General features: G+C 44.3%; 1 protein-coding gene across 2 annotated transcripts in view; it reads left to right on the top strand.

The window, feature by feature from the left end:
- Positions 1-25,229, top strand: part of KIAA1755 (KIAA1755 ortholog) — a 483,080-nt gene extending 457,851 nt beyond the window's left edge. For both annotated transcript variants that reach the window (XM_085619206.1, XM_085619204.1), the window contains exon 23: positions 23,077-25,229. In XM_085619206.1, coding sequence (XP_085475332.1) covers positions 23,077-23,082 — 6 coding nt within the window. In that variant the 3' untranslated portion in view covers positions 23,083-25,229. The remainder of the gene's footprint in view (positions 1-23,076) is intronic.
- The last annotated feature ends 397 nt before the right edge of the window (positions 25,230-25,626 follow it).

Genomic DNA, 25,626 nt, shown 5'->3' with positions numbered 1-25,626 from the left:
ACAGCACAGCTCCCACACCCAACTCAGAAGCATCTGTCTGGACAATAAACTCTTTGGAGTAGTCAGGACTTTTCAGGATAGGTGCAGAGCACATGGCCTCCTTCAGGTCATCAAATGCCTTTTGACAGCTTACTGTCCACTGAACCTTTTTGGGCATCTTCTTGGATATCAGATCATTAAGAGGAGTCACAATGGACCCATAGTTCTTAACAAACTTCCTGTAGTACCCAGTCAAGCCCAAGAAAGCTCGAACTTGAGTCTGGGTGGTTGGAGGGGACCAGTCCTTGATGGATTGTATCTTACTCTCCAGTGGTTGAACTTGGCCTCCACCTACAAGGTGGCCCAAATATACAACCTTACTCTGCCCTATCTGGCACTTTGTAGCCTTGATAGTGAGGCCTGCCCTTTGCAGAGCCTCAAGAGCCTTCTTCAGGTGGATCAGGTGATCCTCCCAGGTGGAGCTAAAGACAGCAATGTCATCAAGATATGCTGCGCAAAAGTCATCCAACCCAGTAAGGACTTGGTTCACCAGCCTTTGGAAGGTGGCAGGTGCATTCTTCAGACCAAAGGGCATCACCACAAACTGGTAGTGCCCACCTGGGGTTGAGAATGCTGTTTTGGCCTTAGACTCCTCAGCTAATCTGATTTGCCAATAGCCAGCTGTTAAGTCAAATGTGCTCAAAAACTTTGCAGAAGCTAGTTTGTCTATGAGCTCATCTGCCCTTGGAATAGGGTGTGCATCTGTCCTGGTGACAGCATTGAGTCCTCTGTAATCCACACAGAACCTCATCTCTCTCTTGCCATCTTTGGTGTGAGGTTTGGGGACCAGAACCACTGGGCTAGCCCAGGGGCTCTCTGAGGGTTCAATGACACCTAATTCCAGCATTTTATGTACCTCAGCCTTTATACAGTCCCTGACGTGGTCAGGTTGTCTGTAAAGTTTGTTCTTTACAGGCAGACTGTCACCAGTGTCCACCACATGGGTACACCAGTCAGTTTGACTAGGTATCAAGGAAAACATATGTGAAAATGATTGTAGAACCTGTCTACATTCAGTCTGCTGATGGGCAGTGAGGTTGCCTCCAAGGGTCACTCCTTCAACTGAGCCATCTTCAGGGTTCTGAGACAACAGGTCTGGGAGAGGGTCACTCTCTTCCTCCTGTCCCTCATCTGTAGCCATGAGCAAGCCCATGTCTGCCCTGTCAACATATGCTTTAAGCCTGTTAACATGGAGTACCCTGTGGGGACTCCTGGGAGTTCCTAGGTCGACCAAGTAGGTGACCTATCCCTTCTTTTCCAGGATTGTATGGGGTCCAGACCATTTGTCTTGGAGTGCTGCTGGGGCCACTGGCTCCAACACCCATACCTTCTGTCCTGGCTGAAACTCAACCAAGACAGCCTTTTGGTCATGCCAAGCTTTCTGTAAGGCCTGGCTTGCCTCAAGGTTTTTGGATGCCTTCTCCATATACTCAGCCATCCTGGAGCGGAGACCAAGTACATAGTCCACTATGTCTAGCTTAGGCTTTTTGAGAGGTAACTCCCAGCCTTCCTTCACCAAACACAGTGGGCCTCTCACAGGGTGCCCAAACAACAATTCAAAGGGGCTGTAGCCAACTCCTTTTTGTGGGACCTCTCTGTAAGCAAACAGAAGGCAGGGTAGAAGGATGTCCCATCTTCGCCTGAGCTTTTCAGGTAATCCTTTGATCATACCCTTTAGGGTCTTGTTGAATCTCTCAACAAGCCCATTGCATTGTGGGTGATAAGGGGTGGTGAACTTGTAGTTGACACCACATTCCTTCCACATAGCTGTTAAGTATCCTGACATAAAGTTGGTACCTCTGTCAGATACTACCTCCTTAGGAAACCCCACTCTGGAGAATACTCCCAGCAGGGCCCTGGCCACAACAGGAGCTGTAGTGGTCCTAAGGGGAATTGCCTCTGGATACCTGGTGGCATGATCCACTACCACCAGTATAAATCTGTGCCCAGATTCAGTGGGAGGATCCATGGGACCCACTATGTCTATTCCCACTCTTTCAAAGGGAACCCCCACCACAGGTAGTGGTATCAGGGGGGCCTTTGTTGTGCCACCTGATTTGCCACTGGCTTGGCAGGTAACACAGGAGCGACAAAACTCCTTTGTATCTTCATTCATATGAGGCCAGTGAAAGTGAGGGACAAGTCTGTCCCAGGTCTTGTTCTGGCCTAGGTGTCCTGCTAAAGGAATATCATGGGCCAAGGTAAGAAGGAAGCCCCTAAATTGCAGAGGTATAACCAACCTCCTGGTTGCACCAGGCTTGGGGTCTCTAGCCTCTGAATAAAGGAGCCCTTCATCCCAATACACTTTATGGGTACCTTGAGCATTCCCAGCAGCCTCAGCAGCAGCCAGCTGTCTGAGGGGTTCAAGAGAGGGACAGGATAACTGAGCCTGCCTCAAGTCAGCCCTTGAAGGTCCCCCTGTCCCCAGAAACTCAACCTGGTCAGGTTCAAGCTCTTCAGGGACAGTTCCTTCAGGGTCCTCTAGATCAGCTTCCTGGGAAGGCTGATCATCACTCTGAGGCAGGGGGGAAGGCACAGCCTTGACCCTCCTGTTCTTCTTCTTGGTAGGTGCTTGGTCCATTGTTCCAGGATCCAAGACCTGTGGTTCAGTGAGGCACTTTTTGGCCTGTGACCTGGTCACAGCAAGGACATGTGATGATATACCTAACATCTCTGCATGAGTCCTGTACTCCACTTCTGACCATAGAGAACTCTCTAGGTCATTGCCCAACAAACATTCTACTGGGAGGTCTGCACTAACCACAACCCTTTTGAGGCCAGTTACCCCTCCCCATGAGAAGTTAACAACTGCCACACGATGTGAAGTAGTGGCATTGCTGGCATTGGTCACCAGGTAGTTCTCACCTGGTATGTACTGTCCAGGGTCCACAAAGCCTGGTGTCACCATAGTGACACTGGCACATGTGTCCCTGTAGGCTTGAGCCACTTTGTCATTAATTAAAGGAGTCTGTCTGTACTTGCCCAGGTTACTGGGGCTCACAGTCAGGGACAAATCAATGTCCCCATCACAGATCAAGACTGCCTGTGTCAGGGTTCTGTCTAAGTCAGAATCTCCTTCAGTTCCCATAGTGATTCCCACTACACCCTTTGTCTGGGGACCAACACTGCTAACAGTAGTACTGGGAGCAGGTGCCTTAGGGGCAACAGTGTTGGGGGCTCCACCCTTTTTGCAATCACTAGTCCAGTGAGTTGTATTTTTGCAATGATTGCACCAGGGTTTCTTTTGACCTTCTTTCTTCTTTTTGGACTGTTGTTGGGACCCACCCTCCTTAGCAGTAGTTTGGGGCCCTGTTGAAGACTTCTGGTCTTTAGATTTCTGATCTCCACCCTTTTGGTCTGTTTTCTTCTGATCACCCCCTTGGCCCTGGTTCTGGTTCTTTTGCTTAACCCTGGTTCTGACCCATTTGTCTGCCTTCTTTCCCAATTCTTGGGGAGAGGTCAGTTCAGAGTCAACCAAGTGTTGATGCAGTTGCTGGTTTTGACAGTTATTTAAAATCTGTTCTCTCATCATCAAATTATACAATCCTGTAAAATCAGATACCTTACTTCCCAGCAACCAACCCTCCAAAGCCTTAGTGGCACATTCAATGTATTCAGACCAGTCCTGAGTCTGTGTCTTTTGGGTGTCTCTGAACATTAACCTGTACTGCTCAGTGGTTAAGCCTAACCCATCAACTAGAACACTCTTCAGGACTCTGTAGTTTCTGACATCCTCTTCTCTAACAGTGAGGAGTCTGTCTCTGCCTCTTCCCTCAAAGGAGAGCCAGAGGATTGCTGCCCACTGGTCTTCGGGAACCTGCTGTACTTTGCAGGCTCTCTCAAGAGCAGTTATCCACTTGTGGATGTCATCCCCACTTTTGTAGGGGGGCACAACCTTAGACAGGTTTCTATTATCGAAAACCCTATCTTTGTCCTTAGGGACAATGCTGCCACCAGTGGGTATAGACCCACTCTCTTTATGCTGTCTAGCCTTGCTCAGTTTCTCTTCCATCAGGGCTACTTCTAGCTCCTGCTTCCTGATCCTCAGCTGGGCTTCTTGCATCTTGGCCTCATGTTCCCTCCTCTGAGGGGTGGTCATCCTTCTCCTGGAGTGACCTTGAGAGCCTCTAGAGCCATGGGAAGCATTGGAGTCACCTGAGCGATTCCTTTGCCTTCCAAGCCCTGTGTTAAGTCCACTGGGGAGATCCAGTGGGGTGAACCCACTGTCAGTCCCCAATAGCCTTGGTTTAGCTGGGCCAAGTATAACACTTGGCACTGGGCTAGTTCTCCCTTCATCCTCACCACTGTCTGTATCCCCCTAACTTTCCTCCTCTGTAGTGTGGTTTTCATCTAAGGGATGGCTATTGGAAAGGGGTACCTCAGTGGCATCTTCAGAAGGGGGGCCTCCTGTTCCTGTCCCTAAGGGGGCTAACTGGGAAGCTCTCTTGAGCTCTCTTTGATTCTCATCATCTTGCAAGAGTGCTCTGAGCACAGCAGAGGTAGGGTTCTTGGGCTGTTTAAGGCCTCTAAGAGTTGCCAACTGCCTGAGCTCATTCTGATTAAGGGTAGCAAAGATGGATGGTGCCCTCGGGGGGTCACTCTCAACAGAGATGGGTACAGTGGACCCCTCTGCCCCAGCCATTGCTCTTAAGTGTGGGTGGATGTGTTGCAATCTACCTACACTTGGGTTTACCTACTAAACCTATCTAGTAGTTGTAGTCAGGGTGTGCTACTCCCTTTGCTCTACAACAACTAAGTTCAGTAGAACTTAAGTATATCTAATCTTGTTTTATATGTACCTACAGGTACCTATGTGATCTTTCAATTGGTAACCAAGAGATTACAATGGTAAAACACAGCAAGCTCAAATCCAACCGCTGCTCACCAATGTGAGAAGTTGGCCTGGTATATGCTGTTCACTAGTTCTAGTGACCACCTTGTACCATGCCAAGCAACCCTTATGGTGTGGTTGTAAGTCAACCTTTTTGGACTAGCTGCCCTAGTGGTAGCGTAGGCTAAGCAGTCTTTGAGGCTAAACTCGTGAAGCGTGTTAAGCAAGCTGTTTTACCAATAGTAACCCCCTTTTATACCAATGAAAGGACACCACACAGATATATATTCAAAATATATATGTATTTATTTCTCAAAGTAACCCCTAGTCTCTTTATGAGCACAGGAGCACAAATCGTCAAACAAGATTATCACAGAATACACAGAAGTTGCACTTTATATGGATAGGCCCTGGTGGCCACTCGAACCATATACTAAAATAGTGGTATAAGTACCACGAACAGAAAAGGGAAAAGGCCTAGGGCCTCTAGAATCGCTGGGCCTACAAGGAGCTAACGTCAGTTAGTGACCAGGAGGTCCACGGGTGGCGTGTGCAGAGCAAATAGTCACACGCGTGCTCCCATAGGTTTCAATGGGTGCGTAAAAAGTACAAAGTTACTGCAAAAGGAATCTTCTGGATGACCTAGGAACTTAAGATTTGGAACACAGGCACTAGAGATGTAATACTACACTTGGGCACAGGAGTGCCAGCTTTACCTCACCCACAGGAAGCGGGTGCATAGGCCTCGAAGTGCGTCGGGTTTCTTCTATTGGTTCCGTGGGGCCTGTAGACAAAAGTGCTGCAGGCGGTCGGTCGGGAAGAGATGCAGTGGATCCAAGAGTGGATCGGAGATGTTGAAGACCTGTAAGCAGAGGGAACAGTGTTCACAGTCACTAGCCAGTGACCAGCGTGGCACCAGGTGGGTACCAGGCGATGTCGGGTGCAAACAGGAAGGAAGGTGTAGCTTGACTCTACAGCCACGTGGTCCCTGAAGGTCGACGACGTCCAGGAGTCGAGTCACGAGCTGTCCCACGCCGGCTCTCGCTGTCGGCGGTGTTGGCGACTTGATCGAAGCAAACAAGCCTTGGCAAAAGCAATTGTTGTGGGCAAGGAGTTTAAGCTGATGGTTCTGACCAGCAAGGTCAGAGGAACTTCTCCTTTGGAGGGGAGCAAGGGCCAGTCTGGAGCAACCAGACCAGCGGTGTTTGTTGTAGATTTCGTCGCCAAGATGGCCACTAGCCAGCGGGCCAGCAACCGGTTAGGCGCGTCGAGTGGCAAAATGCAGAAGGGCCCCACGCAGATCGTGGAGATGCTGGAGGGCTCACCTTTGGTGCAGATGCTGCTCGAGGGTTGGGCTTCTCAGGACCCAAAGCACAACTTGGAGGGAGCCTCGGTTGTTGCACTGGTCAGCTTGTCGTAGTCGTTTCAAGATGGCTGGCTCCACGTGTCTCGGTGCCTCCACGGGTCTCCTCTTTGCAGGGACTGTGGATCGGGCGGTGAGAGGTCTGGAGGTCTAGGTCTTGTCAGTCTCTGGGCTCGGGCTCCGGCGGGAGGCGGCGGCAAAGCAGACGTTGATTCGCTGGATGGTGCTTGCGTTAGCAAGGTGGTCACTCCCTGACCACAGGGGAGATTTGGCTTCAGTCCTCTGTGCAGCAGAGCGTCGAAGTTCCCGTCTTCTTCTTAGTTTTAAGTTGATTCCAGGATGTCTGAAGTCTTAGGACACAGCTCCTACCTTTAAGCGGATTCTAGGGGCCGGACTACCTGCTAGGTCCCTCCCTATGGGTGGGACCAGGAAGGGGGGTGGTTACACCCCCAATCCTTTGTCCAGCTCGCCCCAGGCCCGGGACTGGTGTGCCCCAGGACCGGTTTGAACTGGCATATGCACCGAGGCTCCTTGTGAGCCACAGGCATGTCTGGTTTCTTTCAAGCCCTACCTGACCAATACACAAAATCCTGTCTGGGGTGGTGCACGCACCTCCCCTGGCAGGAAACCCTTTGTCCACACCTCCCAAGCTGGAAGGACTCCCAGCAGCAGGAGGGCAGACTTGTGTCTGTGGTGGCAGCATCCATTTTGTGGAGCTGAGGCTATGTCTGATTTTACCCGGGTTTCAGTAACTGTACATGTCGTGTCCCTCTAGAAGGGTGGAATGCTAACCCCGTCGCCAGAATTGGCGAGGGGTTAGTATTCCAATTCGTATGACACCTTACTCGACATGTTTTGATAAAGCCAAACCAAAGATAGCATTTAACCGCGAGGTTCATAATGCACTTAAGAGTATATGGTATGACGATATCTGGAAACAGTAGAAGGAAGTTGTTCCGACCACTGCAGACAGGCTCAGCTCATGCCAGAGCACCATCTCACATGGAACCAAGCACTCTGCCTTCAGGATTGTTAAGGCCTGCCATAGGAGTGATTAATAGGTTACCAGGTGTCCCATTTAAGGTTAGGTATAGGTATACTACACCTAAGTAAGAGGTGATTACACCAACTTACCCCAGCTGAGTGATCAGCCAGTTGTGTCAAATTGTTAGGCCAAGCCTGGGGTGGCATAATACATGCTGCAGCCCTTGGCAGGCCTTGGGTACACCAATGCCCTGGGTACCTAGTGTACACTGGTACAGGGGCTGACAGGGTGATCCACTTCCAATTGGTTATGCACCTAGGGTGCATAGTTTTAATTTAGTAGAGAGAACAGCAGGCTGGGGGTCTGATTGGCAGGCCCACAGCCTCAATATGTCAAAAACCAGTGAAGCAAAAAGCAAAAATTTGGGGTGACCATAGGATAGCAGACCCTACTCTCCTACACTGAGTGAAAAGGTTTGTTGGCTCATTGTGGCAATACGAATATTCAGTCAAAATGAATGTGGGTTGCGTTGAGAAAGAGCAAACATTACAGAAAAGTGAACTTGAAAAAAAAAATTAAAGCAATAAACCAAAAGCCAATTCGATGAGGAGTAGATCTTCTGTACTGTCTCTAGTTCAAACGAGAAACACAGTGGAATTGTTCAGTGAGGAAAAAAAATCGCAGCACAAACAAGAGAAATCTTCTTCTTTTTTTTTTAACAAGACGCGACCTCCCCAATTCAAAATGGCCGCTGCGCGATGACGTGAAGGCGCGCTATTTCCTGTACGCGCAAGCAGTCACTGAAGCACTACGTTCTCAGAAGACAGAAGAACGTTTCGCACGATGCAGCGCGAGCATAATACCATGGCCGCGAACAAGGATTCCACGTTGCTAAGCGATGGCACAGTTCAAACTGGCAACAGACGCCCAGATAACGGTAGGCTGGTTTTTTGATAATTAAATCAACTTTCGCTCACCGTTTCCGTAGTCCGAAGCTCACGTTGGTGGTTTTTTGTATAAATACAGCGCTCACACTTGTTTGCTTGAAGTGATTTCCTGCTTTTTCAGTAGATAAATAAAATTTCCGCTCAATAATGGTGAACCGGAGTAAATCCTCTGTGGTTTCCGTTCTTTATATCCCGATCGTCGCCAATTTTGTTAGGAAGGTACGAGGATCATAGTAGAGTTGGAGAGTCTTTATTGTAGACAGAAGCAGGAAGAAACATAACCGGTCAGCCTCACGTCCAGGAACAGTCTGAACCGCTCTTTGCCTGCTCCACGTTCCATGTTCCATGGAACGTGGAACCTGCACGAGGAAGCATGACAAGATAGTACAAAAGATAACATAACAGCGTCCTCATTTGTGGTGGGACTTTGCAGTCGTAGTGGGGGCATGCACTCATTGTTGGACCTTTGCAATGTGTAACTGCAGTGCACCAGTCCCGCCATAAGTGTGACCCCCCCCCCCCTTGCCACGACTGCAGGGCCTCCTTCACGAGTGCGGGGGCCCTTTGTGAATAGGCCCCTTATTCATCAGATCCTTTCAAATGATCTTTCTCCCCTCTTCTGAATATTTTTAAGTTAACTGCAATCTCTAATTCAGTGGAAAGGATATCAAACATTTGAAAGACCTTGGACTCCAGCTTCTTCCATTGAAGCCCCAAAATTACTCTGTAGATTTTTCTCACATTCCCCTGGAAGCTGGTGTTCAAAAGGGACGGCTGGGCAGGAATACTGTTATGCCACTTGGATTAAACACGAAGAGACCAGTCACAGTTAGTCCTACCTCGAGGCTACATTCCCTATCTGGGGATTGCTCCATTAACCCGGTTTCTTGTGCCGAGCCACTCCAAGACCAGCCAAATAGTGGAGATCTGTGAATTAGGCCAGAAGATCACATCTTGAAGAAATACTGTATTTAAATGGCCAAAGATGATTCATAGAGTATGTAAAAACATTCGTAGACACCTTCGAGAAAGTTCTGGAATTTCCTTTAACCTTCCTTTCAGAATGTTCCAGAACCTTCTTTTATATTCCAGAAAGTTCTGGAACCTTCCTTTTCCTTCCAACCCAAGATGGAGAACTTCCTGTTGACAATATCCTGTTTCAGCTCCATCTAAAGAACTTCAAAACTGTGTCTCCTTGCATTACGATGCAGTCAAAGTCTGGTGCTTGACAGTTTACTTGCCTCGTTCTCTAGTTTCTGTGCTCCTGTGGCAATCATGTTCTTCAGTTTGCTGTTTCCTTCAGTTGCTCCAGAACTATCTTCCTGCCTACGTCCAGCAGTGATTACATTCCTTTCATCCAAACTCCAAGTTATTAGACCAGGTCATTCTTTGGTCCTGGGGCTTTTCACACTTTTATGATTGTTTTTTGCAGGCACTGCACTCCCATGCTCCACCTTTCATGTCGTGCACAGCAAAATTAGAGACTGCAAAACTCCCAGACCACCATGACAGTAGACTGGTTTCAATATGTCAGTGCCTGTCCTTGTTCTAATGCATTGACTGCCTTCCTGTACATGTGCATGAATTTGCACTCCTCTTTCAATTCAATCCCAGAAAAACGTTCTTCTTTTCACTTAATAAATGCAGGATGGGGAAATGTGTACCTGTCCTGGTGGCATATTTGCGGAAGCAAGAAAATCAATAATAAAAATAAAAAAAATATTACAATTCTGACTTACCAACAGGACCCTAATCTGAAGTGACCTGTCTTTTGTAGTTGATCACTAGAATAGTGAACTATACATAAGGTGTTCAGTACTCCTTTGCTTAAGTGGCCTGCTTCCAGTTACTTTCAGGGTAACATTTAGTCTTCATCAAATATCCTAAGATTCCACTTTGCCATAGTCACTGCGCCTTCCACGCTCTTACAGGATGAGAACACCAAACACAAGTCCTTTTTGGCTGGCTCTCTTAATCTGTCCTTCCCTCCCAGAACCCCGAAGGTTCTTCATCTGCCATCATTGTTTAAGCCATAATAGATTCTGCCTCCACGTTTGAAGATTTTAGCTAATTATGGCACTGACCAATAGCTCCTCTTCAGAAGTACTTCTCTGTAACTGGCAGTGTGGGGGAAGCCTCTCGGAATTTTCTCTCCAACTCTACCATCGATTGCTTCCTGATAACTCATGGATAACCCAAGTGGTGCGGTTGTTTAATCATTGTGTTTCATCACTGTACTTTCTAAAAGTCTTCGGCTCAGTAAACCCAACTTTGTTTTTGATCTTTAAAGTCATAAGATTGATATTTCTCCTTTTAGATGGGACTATTAGGATGTATGACAAGGCCTTGATGAAAAAGAGCAGGGAGTGGCCCCTGCTCTATATAATCAAGGTGGAAATATTTATTTGGATCAGAATGAGAGGACTGTATAAAAGACCCCGCGCTGCTTGTAGCACATAACCTTTCTTTAAGATGTTAACAGTTATCTTTATAAGTAATGAACACGTATTAGAAGCGGCGGTGTGACAAGTGGAGCCACTACAACTTGCAATAGAGGCTCAATTTAAACATTAGCTGAAGGAAAATGGATTAAATTATTGTACAAGCATTACAATGACCTCCAGCCACATCCACCAGTCATAGGTATTCCTGGTCATTTTGGCATCTTGATTGTAGCTTTCTCAGGCCACACAAGACATTTCCAAGAATTACTAGGAGGGGTGCAGTATTACCATCTCAAACTCAAAATGTTTGTAATGGTTTTGAAGCGAATGAGTTACTAGTCAGTTTGTGCCCTTCGCTTTTTTAAATGGAAAGAGAGTCAGGTTTCAAACAACCCCCAGAGCCCGAACATTTTAGGCCTACCACAAGTTTAGAACCTGCATTTTGAATTAGTTTCATCGTTTTGGGACGTTGAACCACCTGACAGAAATATCCCATCCACTACATTGCCCATATCACTACATCACAAGGTAAACCTAGGTAAGAGGATCTGAAGATAAGAATAGTAAATATATTCTTACCTTGATGATGTTGTGGGAACCGATGTATTGGGTGCAATAAATCTGTTGGTAAACGGTAATCCCATACAAAGAAACTTTACATTAGAAGAGTCGGCCACGAGACAGCATCGCAACCTTCGAGCTGTGGTTTTGTTCCTATACACAAAATATATTTGTCATATGGAACACTTAAAAATATGAATTTGCAGTGTTAAGCTAATGATTAATAATTGGAACCTTTCTCACTTGGCCATAATTCTCTTTGGTTGCATGTTTAAATTCAAAAAGATTATTACCTCACATGCTTCGATGTTTTGACATTCGGAGAAAAATGAATCAGTATAAACTCCAAAATTGCAGGAGTCCTGCAGACCAATATTTTAGAAAAGTAATTTGCAAATTGGCATGTTACACAAATCAAACACTGCCCCTAATCCTAGATGTCAGTTGGCTGCAGTCTAGCGCCAAGAACCTTCGCGCACTTGTAAACACAGCAAAATCTGTTTTCACATAAATACTGGGGGGCAGATTTACAAGCCCCTTGCGCCACTTTTGAGTCACTTTTAACATGGGAAAAGTGACGCAAAAGTGGCGCAAGGGGCTTGTAAATCTGCCCCTGGATGTTGTGTAAAAATCTTTGTTGTACTTCTGTTTGAAGATTCCAATATATTCGTGACTGAACTTTGTGGGCAGCCACCAAAAGTCAGGTCTGTTCGAAGCTTTTGTGCAGGCTGAGTCCCTAATGTCATGCAAGGCCCATGTTTGGTGTATAGGCACTGTGCTCAAAAGTAAAACAATGTCCTTGGATGTAGTTCATTGCTGTGTCGACATATGGTGCCATCTAGTCAGGCCTGACGTTACCTTCCTCATCATTAATATAACACAAATGTATACACGCCCATTGCTTTTCTTATGTCTTAATATCTGTTGTTTAGGAATCGATCGCAGGGGTATGAGGGTATCTCACATAAGTTAGTTCAGGTGTGGTGGTGGTAAAGAATCATTCATGTGAGTGATGTGGTGGCATGTCTCATAAACTGGTTTAGGTGTGGTGCCAAAAGGTGATTTATGTCTTGGATCACTGGACCCTTCTCCTTGTGACCACCCATTGACTAGCCTGAACCTGCCTTTTGTTTGACGCTATTATGTGTGCTCTGTAGTCTGCGTAGTGCCTGCTGGCAATTTTTATGGCCAGTTTCTCATGCCTGGGCCTCATGATGGTGACAGCCATTAACACTGATTCTTGGGAGTGTGGATCAGTGTTACTTTTGTTTCCGAGCCATAAATGCAAGATGGGGAAATGAGTACGTGTCCTGGTGAAATTTGCAAAAGCCAGACAGGACCACCAGGACCCTGGACTGAAGTGGCCTGGCTTTTGTATTTGATCACCAGAATAGTGAACTATGCATAAAGTTTTCAGTACTCCTTTGCTTTAGAGACAAGACACCGTAGCATCAAAACGATGTGAAGACTGTTAATCCATGATGGAATAACTGCGGTAAAAGGACCGGTCTTCCTCCTTGTTTGGATGCCGTATGTTTCCAGGTCACCAGGTAATTCGTGGGGATGTGTTGCAAAGTACAACAAGGACTGCTGCATGGTGAGATCTTCCTAATTAGGAAGCCATCTTGTTACATTTCCAAAATGGCCCCAGGTCACCAGGTAATTCGTGGGGATGTGTTGCAAAGTACAACAAGGACTGCTGCATGGTGAGATCTTCCTGATTAGGAAGCCATCTTGTTACATTTCCAAAATGGCCTCCAAGAATCTAGCAGTTATGCCAATGCGTGCCTCCTGTAGTTAATTGCCAGTGTCTATAATCTCACAGGTTCTCTGGATAAAAGAGAAGCCTCTCCCCTCCTAGTTTGCTCAAATATAACATGGTTGTTGTATTAACAGCGGCCGCATTCACCATCCATCCCGTTTCTAGGGGATGTAATGATTGTTGCGCAAGCAAAAAGAAGAGAATATTCCATCACAAAGGCATGTCCTGTATAACCTATTACAAGAGCCTTATAGGCTATTGCATTTGTAATACACTGGACTAGATACTCCATGAAAACGTGGCAACTTCTACATTATGACCTTTGTACTGAAATTGCTGGAATAAATCACACCAACTCATAAAAAAAGCTTTGTGAAACTAGCCTTCAAGTATTCACATTAGCTGGAGTCAGACTCTGCAACAATCCCATTCATTCTATATTTGAGTTTATATCTCTCAAATCATAAATGCTCATATATTTTCATAAAAGGGAGTGATTTCTTGACAATGGTACCACTCAGTCCTAGTTGTTCACTCTGGGCCAGATTCACTCTTAAGCATTGACACTTCCATAAGTTTATTTTCAATTTTGTTTTCACGCTGCTTCCACGCATTTTATCCTTTAAAGACGATTACATATCAATATGTTCCTTTTCTCAACTCAACCTTGATCTAAAGGTGAAGCATAGGGAACCACAATACCTTGATAATGCTAGCCTGCCTTACTATCACAATCCCTTATTTCTTATCATTTCTTTTTTCCTCAATATTTTTTTATTTCTATTATCCTAATCCCCTAAGAATTCTCAATTAAACTATCCAAATTAATCTTATCCTCAGCTGCCTCCACTTTATGTAAGGCAACATCGGGTTTGGAAACGTAGACTTTATTTGCTGATGTTCATTGTTCAACTTGTGCATTTCAGTTTTAGTCTTGAATTGTTTTTTACATTTCTGTGAGTATTCTGAGGTTTATTTCTCCATTAAACTTAGCTGCAGTCCCCAAATTCAACTTACCCTCGTAACACCTTCAGTACTTCATAAGTTGCAATTATTTTCTTGGGAGAATCCGATAACCTAACCGATATTTCTCCACCTGTCACCAAGATCTAATTTATTTTCATGTTCCCATCCTGGTCCTTTCATGCATCTTTAAATGTATCTATGAGAGTGGCTGTTCTGCAAACTTATGAACACTCATTACGTTACTTTGAGTATCAATAGAAAAAGTAAACCATCCTCAACAGACTACTTTAAGATTTCTAATTTATTTTTTAGATTTTCAACTTCTCAAAAAGTGGGCGTTGGATGAAAATGTAATTTTGGCCTCTTAATAGTTTACAGATTCAGCAGTAGCTAAGGTATACAGAGTCAATTGCAGGCTGTGATATTTCGCCTAACACTAAAAGGTGATGGGTTGAATGCTTGCAATACATTCAACCACTAGGGTTATTTTGGGATAGCATTCCAACCCCATGATTTTTTGCCCACTGGTCTCTTCAGTTTGCGTTCAGCCATATGCAAATCAGTCTTGACCCTGCTCCAAAAGGAACAGCCCTACCCAAACTGCTAGTCTTATTCCTCCCTGAACTGGAACAGATGCAAACCAAGACTGGTTTTGCCCTGTTTGGGTTTTTTAAGTTGGGTGTAGCCCAAATTAAGGACCTCTCTTTTAAGTTCAGACTGGACTGTTCCTATTGGAGCAGGACCAAGGTTGGTTTGCATATTGCTGGGTCTACTCTGGGGTGGAACAGTAGGTACAAGAATGATGGATTGGAAGGGTGCCCCAAGCAATTGCTAGTAGTTAGAAAAAATTGCAAGCATTCCTGCCATCATCTTTAGTATGTTTGATTTAATGTCTTAAGTAGCTAAGGGTATGCCCAGACATGGGCCTTGTTCACTGTGCTACTGGAACCCAGCTGCATGTGACTGATGAGCTCCAATCAGGGTGACACTGTTACTGGGTTACTTGTGTTACAGTTCAGAGAGGACCTAGCTTGGCAATTCAGGCTTGACTGGTCCTATTGGAGCAGGACCAAGACTTGTTTGCATTACGCTGGGTCAAAATCTGAGGTGGCATGGTGGTTAAAAGAATAATGGGTTGGAATGCTACCTCAAGCAATAACAAATTGTAATCATTCTTCCAATCACCTTTTGTATGTTTGAAGTCATATTTCACTGCTAAGATTGAGTTTGAGATTAAAGCGTGTCACGCTCCATTGTCAATGTGGAAGTAACTGGAGAAGCTTTCAACGCTGCAGGTTTCAGCCTTCTCAGTTTATTATTTTGCAATCATTGGTGACCCTTCAGGTCACCGTATCAAATTCATTTGAATAGCATACGAAAGGCAATGAAACCTTACAGGTATACCAATCTCCATATTAAAGTGCATTGACAGGGCAATCTGATGTTATCAAAGCAACAGCTCAATTTTCAGGCATTTCCTAAAGTCTTTGTTTTTCCACCACACTTTACCCCTGAGCATGCAGGATATCTTCAGTCATGTTAAAGGGATTATGCTGCATTCTGTTTACGTTTTTTGTGAGTTTTCATGGGATCGAGGTTGCTAAGTGCAGGATGCCACAGCTCACATTACAGCAAATGCAGGAATATCCAACATTAATCTATTTTTGATCCCCAATATCTTGGATAGTTTCACCAGTTCCTTGCATGATTGTATCTCAGCACCCGTCATATAGTTCTAAGCCATTTTATATACCACAACCGTCCAAGATGGAGCCCCCTCACAATTCACTATCATAGCTTTTTGCAAGACAGTCACAAGCACAAAGTCAAGCAAGAGTCTTAGAGTTAATTCCATGTTCCGGGCGGTAGTGCCCTGGCCCTTGGTTACTTGATTGCTTGACTGGAGCCATGCTGTGCAATTTCATGTGCTGCAACACACATTTGTCACACTGTGTGCCACTTCAGAGTTGCTGTTCTTTTAAGAAACAGGGGAGCATTTTAGCTCCGACTATGTGGGCAAACACTTGTTATTCTGGCCTGCCTCCCTCTGATTCAGTCCTCAAGAGTTTTAGAAAATTGTGCAGTTTACGTTAATGGCACATGTTCTTATACTAACCCCAGGCAGTGTTGTGGTTTTCATTTCACTTGTGCAAATTCATCATTACGTGCAAACATTCTGTGAACTAGGACTCAGTGTCGATGGACAGCAAGGTATCAGCAAATTCAAACAAGCATTTGCAATGCAATAGGTCTCGCATTACTGAAAGTTTGAGCTATTGGCGTTGCTAACAATAATGGAACTATTATTAGCAACACCAATAGCTCAAACTTTCAGTAATGCGAGACCCATTACATTGCAAATGCTTCTGTGATTCCTGTGATTCTGGGAAAATCACTTAATCCCCACATGCCTACCAAAAATGAATGTGTCCTTGTGTAATGTAACTGTTCCTCATGTAAAGCACCCCAGTACCTTCGGGTCGAGTTTGCGCTATATAAAACTGCAAAAAAAAAAAAATTATATACACACTCCCCGGAGCAACATTTGGACATGCAGTTGCAGAGATGCCAATGTTTCTTAGAAGTCCTCGTGAACATAAACACTGCAGACGGTAAAAGATAGCATTCCTCAGAACACATACAAAGCAGCTCAGACATACCATTTCGTACATTATCACGGAGCTCACAAAAGGACCAACCTTGAAGGAAAACATTCAAATTCATGCTGAAAAGAAATGCTCCTTACTTGTATCATGTAGCTGCCGCCCTTTACACATACAGCTCGACATGGCTGCTGCTATCTCACGACACTCCAGCTGAAATTGATTTTGGGGTACAGGACGGGGAGATTCAATGAAGTTGAAGCCCCCCTCCTTGAAAGGAGCTCCGCTGATCGTTTAGCAAAGGAAAAACAAGCATTGGCATAGCCAATAGGTCTCGCCTTTGGGACCTTATAAGTGTATAGCCATGCAACAGTTGCATAACTAAATACTTATAAGGTCCCAAAAGCGAGACCTATTGGCTATGCCAAGCGGCCGTGCGGCCACGAAAGTGATCGCGATCAAACATCAAAGCGGCCGTGCGGCCGCAAAAGTGAAAGTAATCGCGGTAAAAGTGGCGCGCGCGCCCACGCACATGCACTGTAGCTCTAGGCTGGCCTGGTAGCACTTTTTGGAGCCCTCTCAATAAGTCTTGCTAGACCAGCGCATGCGCTGGGTCAGGCGAGACTTAAAAATGCAGAGTCCGAGATGATAGTAAAAAAGGAGCCGCCAGAGCAGGTATTTAATTAGATGTAGCTGCTGCCCTGCCTGGAAACGCTTGCAGCTATTTAATGTAGAGTCCAGGGTGAAAAGTTTTGTGGGGGCTGGCAGGTCAGGGGGTGGTATGGCACACTATAAAGTGAGTATGCTTCGTTTCAGTATTTGCACACGTTTTTGTTCCTTCGTGCGTCATTCTCTCACTTGTAATTAAATTAATTGCAGTTTAAAGGGTAGCGTGTTACCAGCCACGTCTGCTTGCACGATTGATAGTGACTGTCAGCGAAGAACCCGGCTCCTCTTAATCCGCTCGTTTTCTCTTATTCACAATTCTCTCCAGTTGCTTTTATGGGAGCTCTGTGGGCAAGATGAAGCATTAGTTGACAAACTCCTATAAAAGGGACACGTCCGCAAGGTCACTTGGGTAGCTAATCACGGAGCAAGTAAAGCTACATCCAATATGGCCGTCACGCCTGTTTGGATATTTAGTAGTATGTGGTCTAGTTTGTCAATTTACTCCTCCGCCTTCTCTTTAGAGCCACAGGTGTGAGTGAGGCAGTGGCTTACGCATGTGCGAACGCTGGCAAAGTGGTAGCTGAGGCGACGAGTGGCAACAAACACTGTTCATACGAGCGCGGTGGCGAAAGTGGTAGTAGCTGTGGTGGCGGCTGGCAGCACAGGGGGTGGTATGGCGCACTATAAAGTGAGTATGCTGCGTTTCAGTATTTGCATGCATTTTTTTTTTCTTCCTTCGTGCGTCATTCTCTCACTTGTAATTAAATTAATTGCAGTTGAAAGGATAGCGTGTTACCAGCCACGGCTTTGTTTTTCTTGCAATTGACATGGAAGCTTTTATATAAAAAAAACGCGGCGCCAGCCCTACACGTGCACATCCCCTCTCCTGCATGTTAATCTAACGCCGTCGTACGCGTTCACGAACGCTTTCACAATTAAAATCCTTTGTGCGCGTGCACATGTCCTGTCCCCCTTCCGAGGCAAGTTGACAACAATAGATCTCGCTAGCGACAGCACTTCGCGCTGTGTCGCCAGGCGAGACCTAAAAAGGTCACGTCAGGTACAATGTTCTTTTATGGAACCCACAAGCATTCTGATCTGTACCTCACTGAAGAAGGATAACAAAGCCTTGGCAAAAACAAAATACTGCATTTGTATAAATTGGGTTTGACAAGAGGGGTATAAGAAGATATATTTTGATAAGGTACCACTAATTGCCATATTTGTAAAAGCGTGATCATCACTATCTCGAAGTCAGCAGACTGAAGAATCCTAAAACATTGAGTAGCACATGTAAACAACACCTTCTTTACTGAATAGTAAATCCCTAATCGAGGCCTGGAGGGTGGCAGTCTCCATGCTGCCCTTCAGTCTAAAGTCTTGTTTGTAAGTGTATGTGTAAAGTAGGTAATGTGATGTAATATGCTCTTGTAGCTGGATTGCACAATTTTCTCCTAATTTTCGGGAAAAATGTGAACTTGCAAGCAACTCCTATGTTCATAGGGGCTACAGTAGAAAAGTGGGGGGGGGACTGGATTGAGTTAAATACAACTTTGTCTGCAAAGCCAGGAATCTTTGCCCTTCACAAAGATGATACCTAATTTAATCCAACTTCCATGTTGCAAGCCTTTGCTTCTCCCAACCCCTGATCCCTGCAACCAGCTGTTCCACCAAAGATGGATACTTCTTCAGGCTACAATGAAGTGTTTTCCCCACTGTCACTCCGAGCTGCCGATAGTGATGCTCACAGTTTAGAGCAGCAGAGTTGCACAGGACCTTCTGTCATTTTCCTTTAGGAGCTTTTCACTTTGCACATCTTAAGTCTTCAAGTTTTTGGAGTTCAGTTTTGTAGATGTAGGACATCCTCCAAAAAGTGACGGTTGTCCCCTCAGGCCAACCTGTGGTTCCTCCATCTCATTAGAGTCGAAGGACATGGCAGGTGTCCAACATCGGAGTCTCTGCTGGTTCTGCCAATGAAAACTTTTAAATGAAACCCTGTCTGCCACCAGGCCTTCAGTCAGAGTATGACTGAACATCTACCATCGTTACGTCGGGCATTCTAGTGTACATTTTTCTTGTTGGGGACTGCTGGGGAAAGCTTGGTGGTCCGGATTAGAAAATAAAAGAAATGACCCCAACACCCTGAAAAGATCAATAGTGGCGGTTTTCTTAGGATGCTCTATTTTATCATGTACAAAATGCTTTAACCCCTTCAGCGCGGCGCGGATTTCCGCGCCACGCTGAAGGTTCTGAGCGCGGGCGGCGCCATGACGGAACGGTTCCGTCATAAGCACAGCCCAACCGACGTGCATGACGGAACCGTTCCGTCATGCGCGTCGAAGGGGTTAATGCTGAGTCTTGAATTGTTTTGCTGCTTTGGTTGAAGTCAGTGGAATAAATACCATTGTCAGGGATGCACCATAAGGTTCCAGTATCTTCGGGATTTCTTAAGGGCCACACAATACTCCCACTTGTCCGGTTCATCCTAATTATGCACATCAACATTTCTGCCCTGAGATATTTTGACATCTCTTCTTTATCAATCTCTCTAATTCTTTTACTTCATCTCTCTGTAGCAACAGCCTATGGTAGAAAAGTTTTTTTCAATGAAGGTAAATGATTGATTCAGAAATGTTTGCACGAACACCGGTTTGGCATTGGTTGTGGTATAAGCTGCTGGGGCTCCTACCCAGAAAGGGTAACTTTTTCTTCATCTCTCTGTAGCAACTGCCTATGGTAGAAAAGTTTTTTTCAATGAAGGTAAATGATTGATTCAGAAATGTTTGCACGACCACCGGTTTGGCATTGGTTGTGGTATAAGCTGCTGGGGCTCCTACCCAGAAAGGGTAACTTTTTCTTTTGCTCAGTGGAGATTCTCATAAGGGACTCCACTTGGGCCTCTTTGACCTCTTTCTGCATTCTAAGAAGTTGTTGATCAAGAGCCTTGTCTAGAATGAGCCTTTTTTGATGTGGAGAACCAATATGCATAATTCGCTCCTCTAAGAAGACTTGCACCTAGATGCTGAGGGTTTGGTCTCACAATACTTCAGTTTCTCAATAGGAAGCAAGCGTGTCAGAATTCTGTCTCTGTCAGTAGGCCCTTCGTCGACATGCTGGTAGACCAGTCAAGCTGGGTTGCTGAAAATGGTCCCTCTCATCCGTTGAGGAGGCGGTGAAGATACTCTTATAGAAGGCATCATCAATGACCTTGCTAACGGATAAGCCATTACGTCTGTCAACCACAATGGTGGCTTCTTAGCAGAAGTCAAAGACGAGATCCTTGATGAGGAAGAAACCTTCATTGAAAAGGCTTTAAAGCAACCAGGCAGTCGTAGACAACGAGGTTTTTGTGAGTTCAGTGTGAGTATTACCATCAACGGGATATTCATCGAAAGTAGCATTACTGGCAAGATGCCATCAACGGGGTAAATAAATAGTGGTGCAAATGACATTCAAGGTCAAAGCACTGCCTTATTCCTTTTCCCTTTGTGTTGCCTTTTCTAACGGCGATTTCTTCTCTTTTGCGCTGCAGGGGGCCTTTCCAGATGCCTACATCTTCCAGGAATCGAGGGACTTAGGGAAGACCAAAGGGCAGAGGTTCCTTAATTCGATTCTTTACTTCAAGTACAGTGACTGCCCTCATTTCTGCCGCATTAGCCTTATTTGCCTGTCCCGCTCCGTCTTAGTGATTAATCAGCTTTTACTTTGCTCTGCCACTTGTTCAGAGTACGTGCAGTCAGTTTGTCTACGAGTTAAATAATCTTTCTATCACGATTTACAAAGGCATGCTTTCTCTGTAGAATTACCAATCTTACCTTGTATTTGTTCGGCCATGCTAAGAGTTAAACAGTGTTCGGCATGCAGCAGGCTTTCTTGCAGACTGTTGGCAGAAGGAAACGGTCTGAAGGAGGCAGAGCTGCTAAAGGCATGACTGGCGGCAGAAGTATAACCTGTGATCAGCACGTGCTGAGTAAACATATAGAACAACATTATCATTAAATGGAAGAGATCTGTTAAGTTGTGACTGAGGACTCCCTCACTTGATGTTTGTTTAAATAATTTGGTTATTGCCTCTGCACTTAGTGATCACTATGACACTGTATGTAGCTGACAATCGAGGGGTTAGGACCGTTGTCTCATTGGCTGTTGCCGAAAGGGCTCAACGAGAGGGTGGAGTGATGGAGTATATTGGTTTTAATGTGGCATTCTAGGTCTGAGTTAACTAGTTCGGCCTGATTCTGGAATACCCAAACTTCTGCTTTATCAGAGATTGTCAACCTTGTTCATTCAGGTTCAGACGATTGGGACGTATTCCACCTATTCACATTAATACTGTCACTTGAAGGGCTGATTCTCTACAGTTTCTCTGGTACTTTGTTTCAAACTGTCAGACTAAAAGCCACATAGATCATTGTTTTCAGACGCTGAAAATTGAATAATATAAAGAAAGTACGCACTATTTACAGATTTGTCTGTCACTAGCCGTTAAATGGCCCTACGTTTCACAACCTCTCCCTTTACTGGGGTTTTTAGCTAACAGTTTTTTTTGTTCCATTTATTTATTCATTTCCAGTTTTTGTAAAGTGATGATTACCAGCACGGGTAGTCTCAGGGCAACTAGGAATGACAAACACAAGGAGGAGAAGAGGAGAGCAATCAGTGGGAACAAAGAAAACCAATCAACCTTCTGCTGGTTGGAGTCTGTCGGTAGAGGGCCAGCCTCACAGTGTAAGATGGTAGCCAGGGCAAGTCATGAGTGGACGCATCGTTTCATCATTTTCAGGTGTCTAGTAGGCACCTGACTTCCAGGACTTGAAGCTTTGCATTTAGCAACATAAGTATTAATTAAAATATCCTTGAATGCAAAATGTTGTTGAGTTAAAGGCCGAGGACTGGTTGAGGGTGTTTCCCATGGCCTTGGGCTATCGAATTCACAAGTCAAGTCCATCTTTTTCTCTCCACTTTGGCATAGTTCCTTCAAATGCTGTTTGGACAGAAGCATTTTAAGCATATGTAAGTTATAAGAACACCTAAGCATGTCAACCCAACCCGTTGGAAGGGGGTTGGACCAGAGCACAACATATGGGCATGCTGGTTCTGAGACACTTTATTGTGCACTTCTTAAAGACACTAGGTCAAACCACTTGATTATGGAAATGTATGAGGCTGCCATAAATCAAAAAAGGCTTCACTTAACAACTTTCTGCACTATTAAATATACACAATAATCAGTCTATTCTAAGTTTGTCATTATGCAGTATGCAGTATTAAGTTGCTACATACGTTCTTGTGTTAAATGTTCACCCAACTTTCATTGCGTAACCATTAAAATAATATGTTAATTAGTTTGGTTTGGTCTGATATGCTTATCATATACATCACAATGTGCGTTGCAATAATTATTTTTTTAACTTGAGTTATGAAATTTTGACCATAAGTATTTAGATGCTAAAAATGTAAGGTGTTCTAGTAGGTGACAGTTTTATTCTATTTAATTTGTGCATTTTATAGTTGTAATTCAGCAGATTATTCATTTTATATGCATAATTATCTTTTAGCTATTTTTTTAATTCATTATTGTACTACAGCTGTGCTGTTAGTATGATGCACTAACAATATTGAGGGCGTGAAGGGCTTGTATGGAGTATACATATTCACAAGAAATGTTTTTGACATGCTGCAGATTTGTTACCCAGTTTTTCAGCACGCCATAAATACATACTGGTTAATTAATTTTTTTATTAAAAGCAATATTATTGCAATTTTTTACTGTTGTACCTTATGCTTGCCCGTATAGGTGAGTGTCATATTAATGTATGTGCGTAATTAATTTTTTCTGTATAAATGAACATTTCTCATTGTTTCAAGGGCTTATTTTAATATTTGATTTTTGTTCTTTGCCTTAGCGGTGATAGGTCCTGCTTGGGGTGTTGGAATTCTTCCTATTATCCAAAAGATTCGACGGGATAAGAATAATCACATGGAAATGTCATGGATGTGCCCATAAAACCCTCTGATTCCTGAAAACGGATTACATTTTATTAGAGAACTTCGACAGCACCATCACTACAAAGCTCGTCCCACAACCATAAATGCCAATGTTTAAATGGATCTTAGCACCGTTGATTACCTTAGAGCATGCTCAGTGCCTTCAAAGTCCACAAAAAAATAAGGGGCAACTGACAGCCGTAAACAAGCTATGCCTGCAACCAGAGAAGACCACTTTAAATGTCACCAATCTAGATAAGCACATTCTACCGGTAGAGAGAACCACTTCAAATGATAGCAAAGTAATAAAGTGCATGCTACAACTAGAGACACGTTTTTTAAATTCCTCCAGACTGCAGAGGCAGACAAACAATTCGAATAACACCAAGTAGCAAAGTGCATCCTGCAGCAACGGAACTACTTCAAATGACTCCATCTTAAAAAGGTATTGTCTGCACTGAGAAAACCACTTCAAATTTCACCAAAACTAACAATGTGTGCCCTGCACCCTGAAATAACTCATTCAAATGAGCAGGACACCTCCAACATCCAGAGACAATCTGTTCTACTTCATGAACACTGCCAACTGGATCTTCGGGACAATTTCTAGAATTCCATCAAACTAACAAGATGCTTCCTACAGCAGGAGACAATATCTTCAATGCCATCAATCCTGCGAGTTGAATCCTACAGCCATAGGTAATTTAACCTGTCCAACAAAATGAGCGCTACAGTGATAGACATCTACTTCCAATGATAACAAAGTATTCTTCACCCAAAGACAGCCTATGAAAGCAAAAGAAACCTAACATAACACATTCTGCATCGAGTCAACCCCTTCTGCTTCAACAACACTGCCGTCTGCATCCTGCAGGCATGGAACTCTCTTAAGATTCCACAATGCTAACTACATGCATCCTACTGCAATAGACAATCACTTCAACCTCACTGGGGTGCAACCTGCATCTTGAATCCCTGAGCAACATCTTCATCTCCACCAAACAAAATGCAGATGCCAACTAAATTGGATATTTTCAGCTACATCAATATTATAAAGAGCATTCATCAGTCATAAACAACCGCTTCAAGAATACCAAATCAATAAAGAGTAAAGGACAATCACTCCAATCTTAATCAAATGAATAAACGTCTTGCTAACACCAGGGACAACAAGTTCAAGCTTGATTAAAACAACCACATGCCTATTCCAGTCATCAAGTAAGAGACAAGCACTTTGAACATTACCAACCTGGCTCACTGCTTCCTACAACAAGACATACACTCCTTATTCTACACCAAACCTGCCAAGTAAACCAACAGCCACAAACAATTAACACATCCCAGAACTAGCAGATTATATTGCAAAGGTATCAATGATGTAAAGTCTACCAAATCTGCACCCAAATGACAAATCCAAGGACTCCACTGTGCACATATTGAAATAAGCACTGACATCAAACAAAAAAGTGAAACGTAGCTAACAAACACTTCAACATCTGAAATGCATCTCACATCAAAGGACCAAGATCTTCAATCCCAACCCAATATTTCGACAGCTTTAGTGTCACAGAGACAATGGTGTTAATCTTCTCGAAATGAGTTAAGTACACAAAACATCATTTTTAGTATGAATTCAGCATACGTCGCCTTGTGGTCACCAACATCAACTTAGACATGAAGAATTAAAAGTGGTGAGACTGATCCTGGATGTGAAGCGCCCCTTAAAATATTTGACATAAAATACATTTACCATTCTATTCCAACAATCTGACCCTCCTTGGCGCTTCCAAGTGGATTCTTATGGACTGCAACTCTTGATATTACTGGTTTGTGCAGAATCAGCAATGTGACTATCTCTCCTATAATGTGAAAATATACAGTGTCAAAAAGACAAGGTGTGCGTTCAGGAGACATCTACGGCACTCATGTACTTTCTCACTTGGAGCGTGTAGTAATGAGCTGCCACTGGGAACAGGCGGGTAGGGGATAAATCCCTGCATCGTTCAGTGAAGATTATATGCTACAGATTTGAATTGAAAGTGAAATAAATGAGAATGGACAGTTTTTCTCATTTATTGTGTTGTTTTCGTTTTTTTGTTTCCTACCTGCTTTAACGGTACAGTAACATAATTACTGATTTCAAATATGCATCGACTCAGAGTCTCTTGACTAGGGCTACAGGGACATATTTCAGGCGGCTTCAGTGTTATTATATGCTCACATTATATTGAGATTGCTCACTTGCCTCCAGCTGTCTTATACTGTAGAGCTTCAGGTTACAGAGATAGCAGAGCTATCCACCCAACTCATCCCGCTCCATAGATAGTTGTTACAGATCCACATTGTAGCGTTTGGAGAGATGTGTACCATGAGCATCAGTGCTAAACTTTGGAGTAGTCCGCATTCAGAAGGGCACGGGCCAGTAATAAAAGTATATCTCACTTGAGTAGATCCTGCAGGATATGACG

This window comes from Triturus cristatus, chromosome 7 (assembly GCF_964204655.1).
Source record: "Triturus cristatus chromosome 7, aTriCri1.1, whole genome shotgun sequence".
Lineage (NCBI taxonomy): Eukaryota > Metazoa > Chordata > Amphibia > Caudata > Salamandridae > Triturus > Triturus cristatus.
This window is presented reverse-complemented; position numbering and strand designations above follow the sequence as displayed.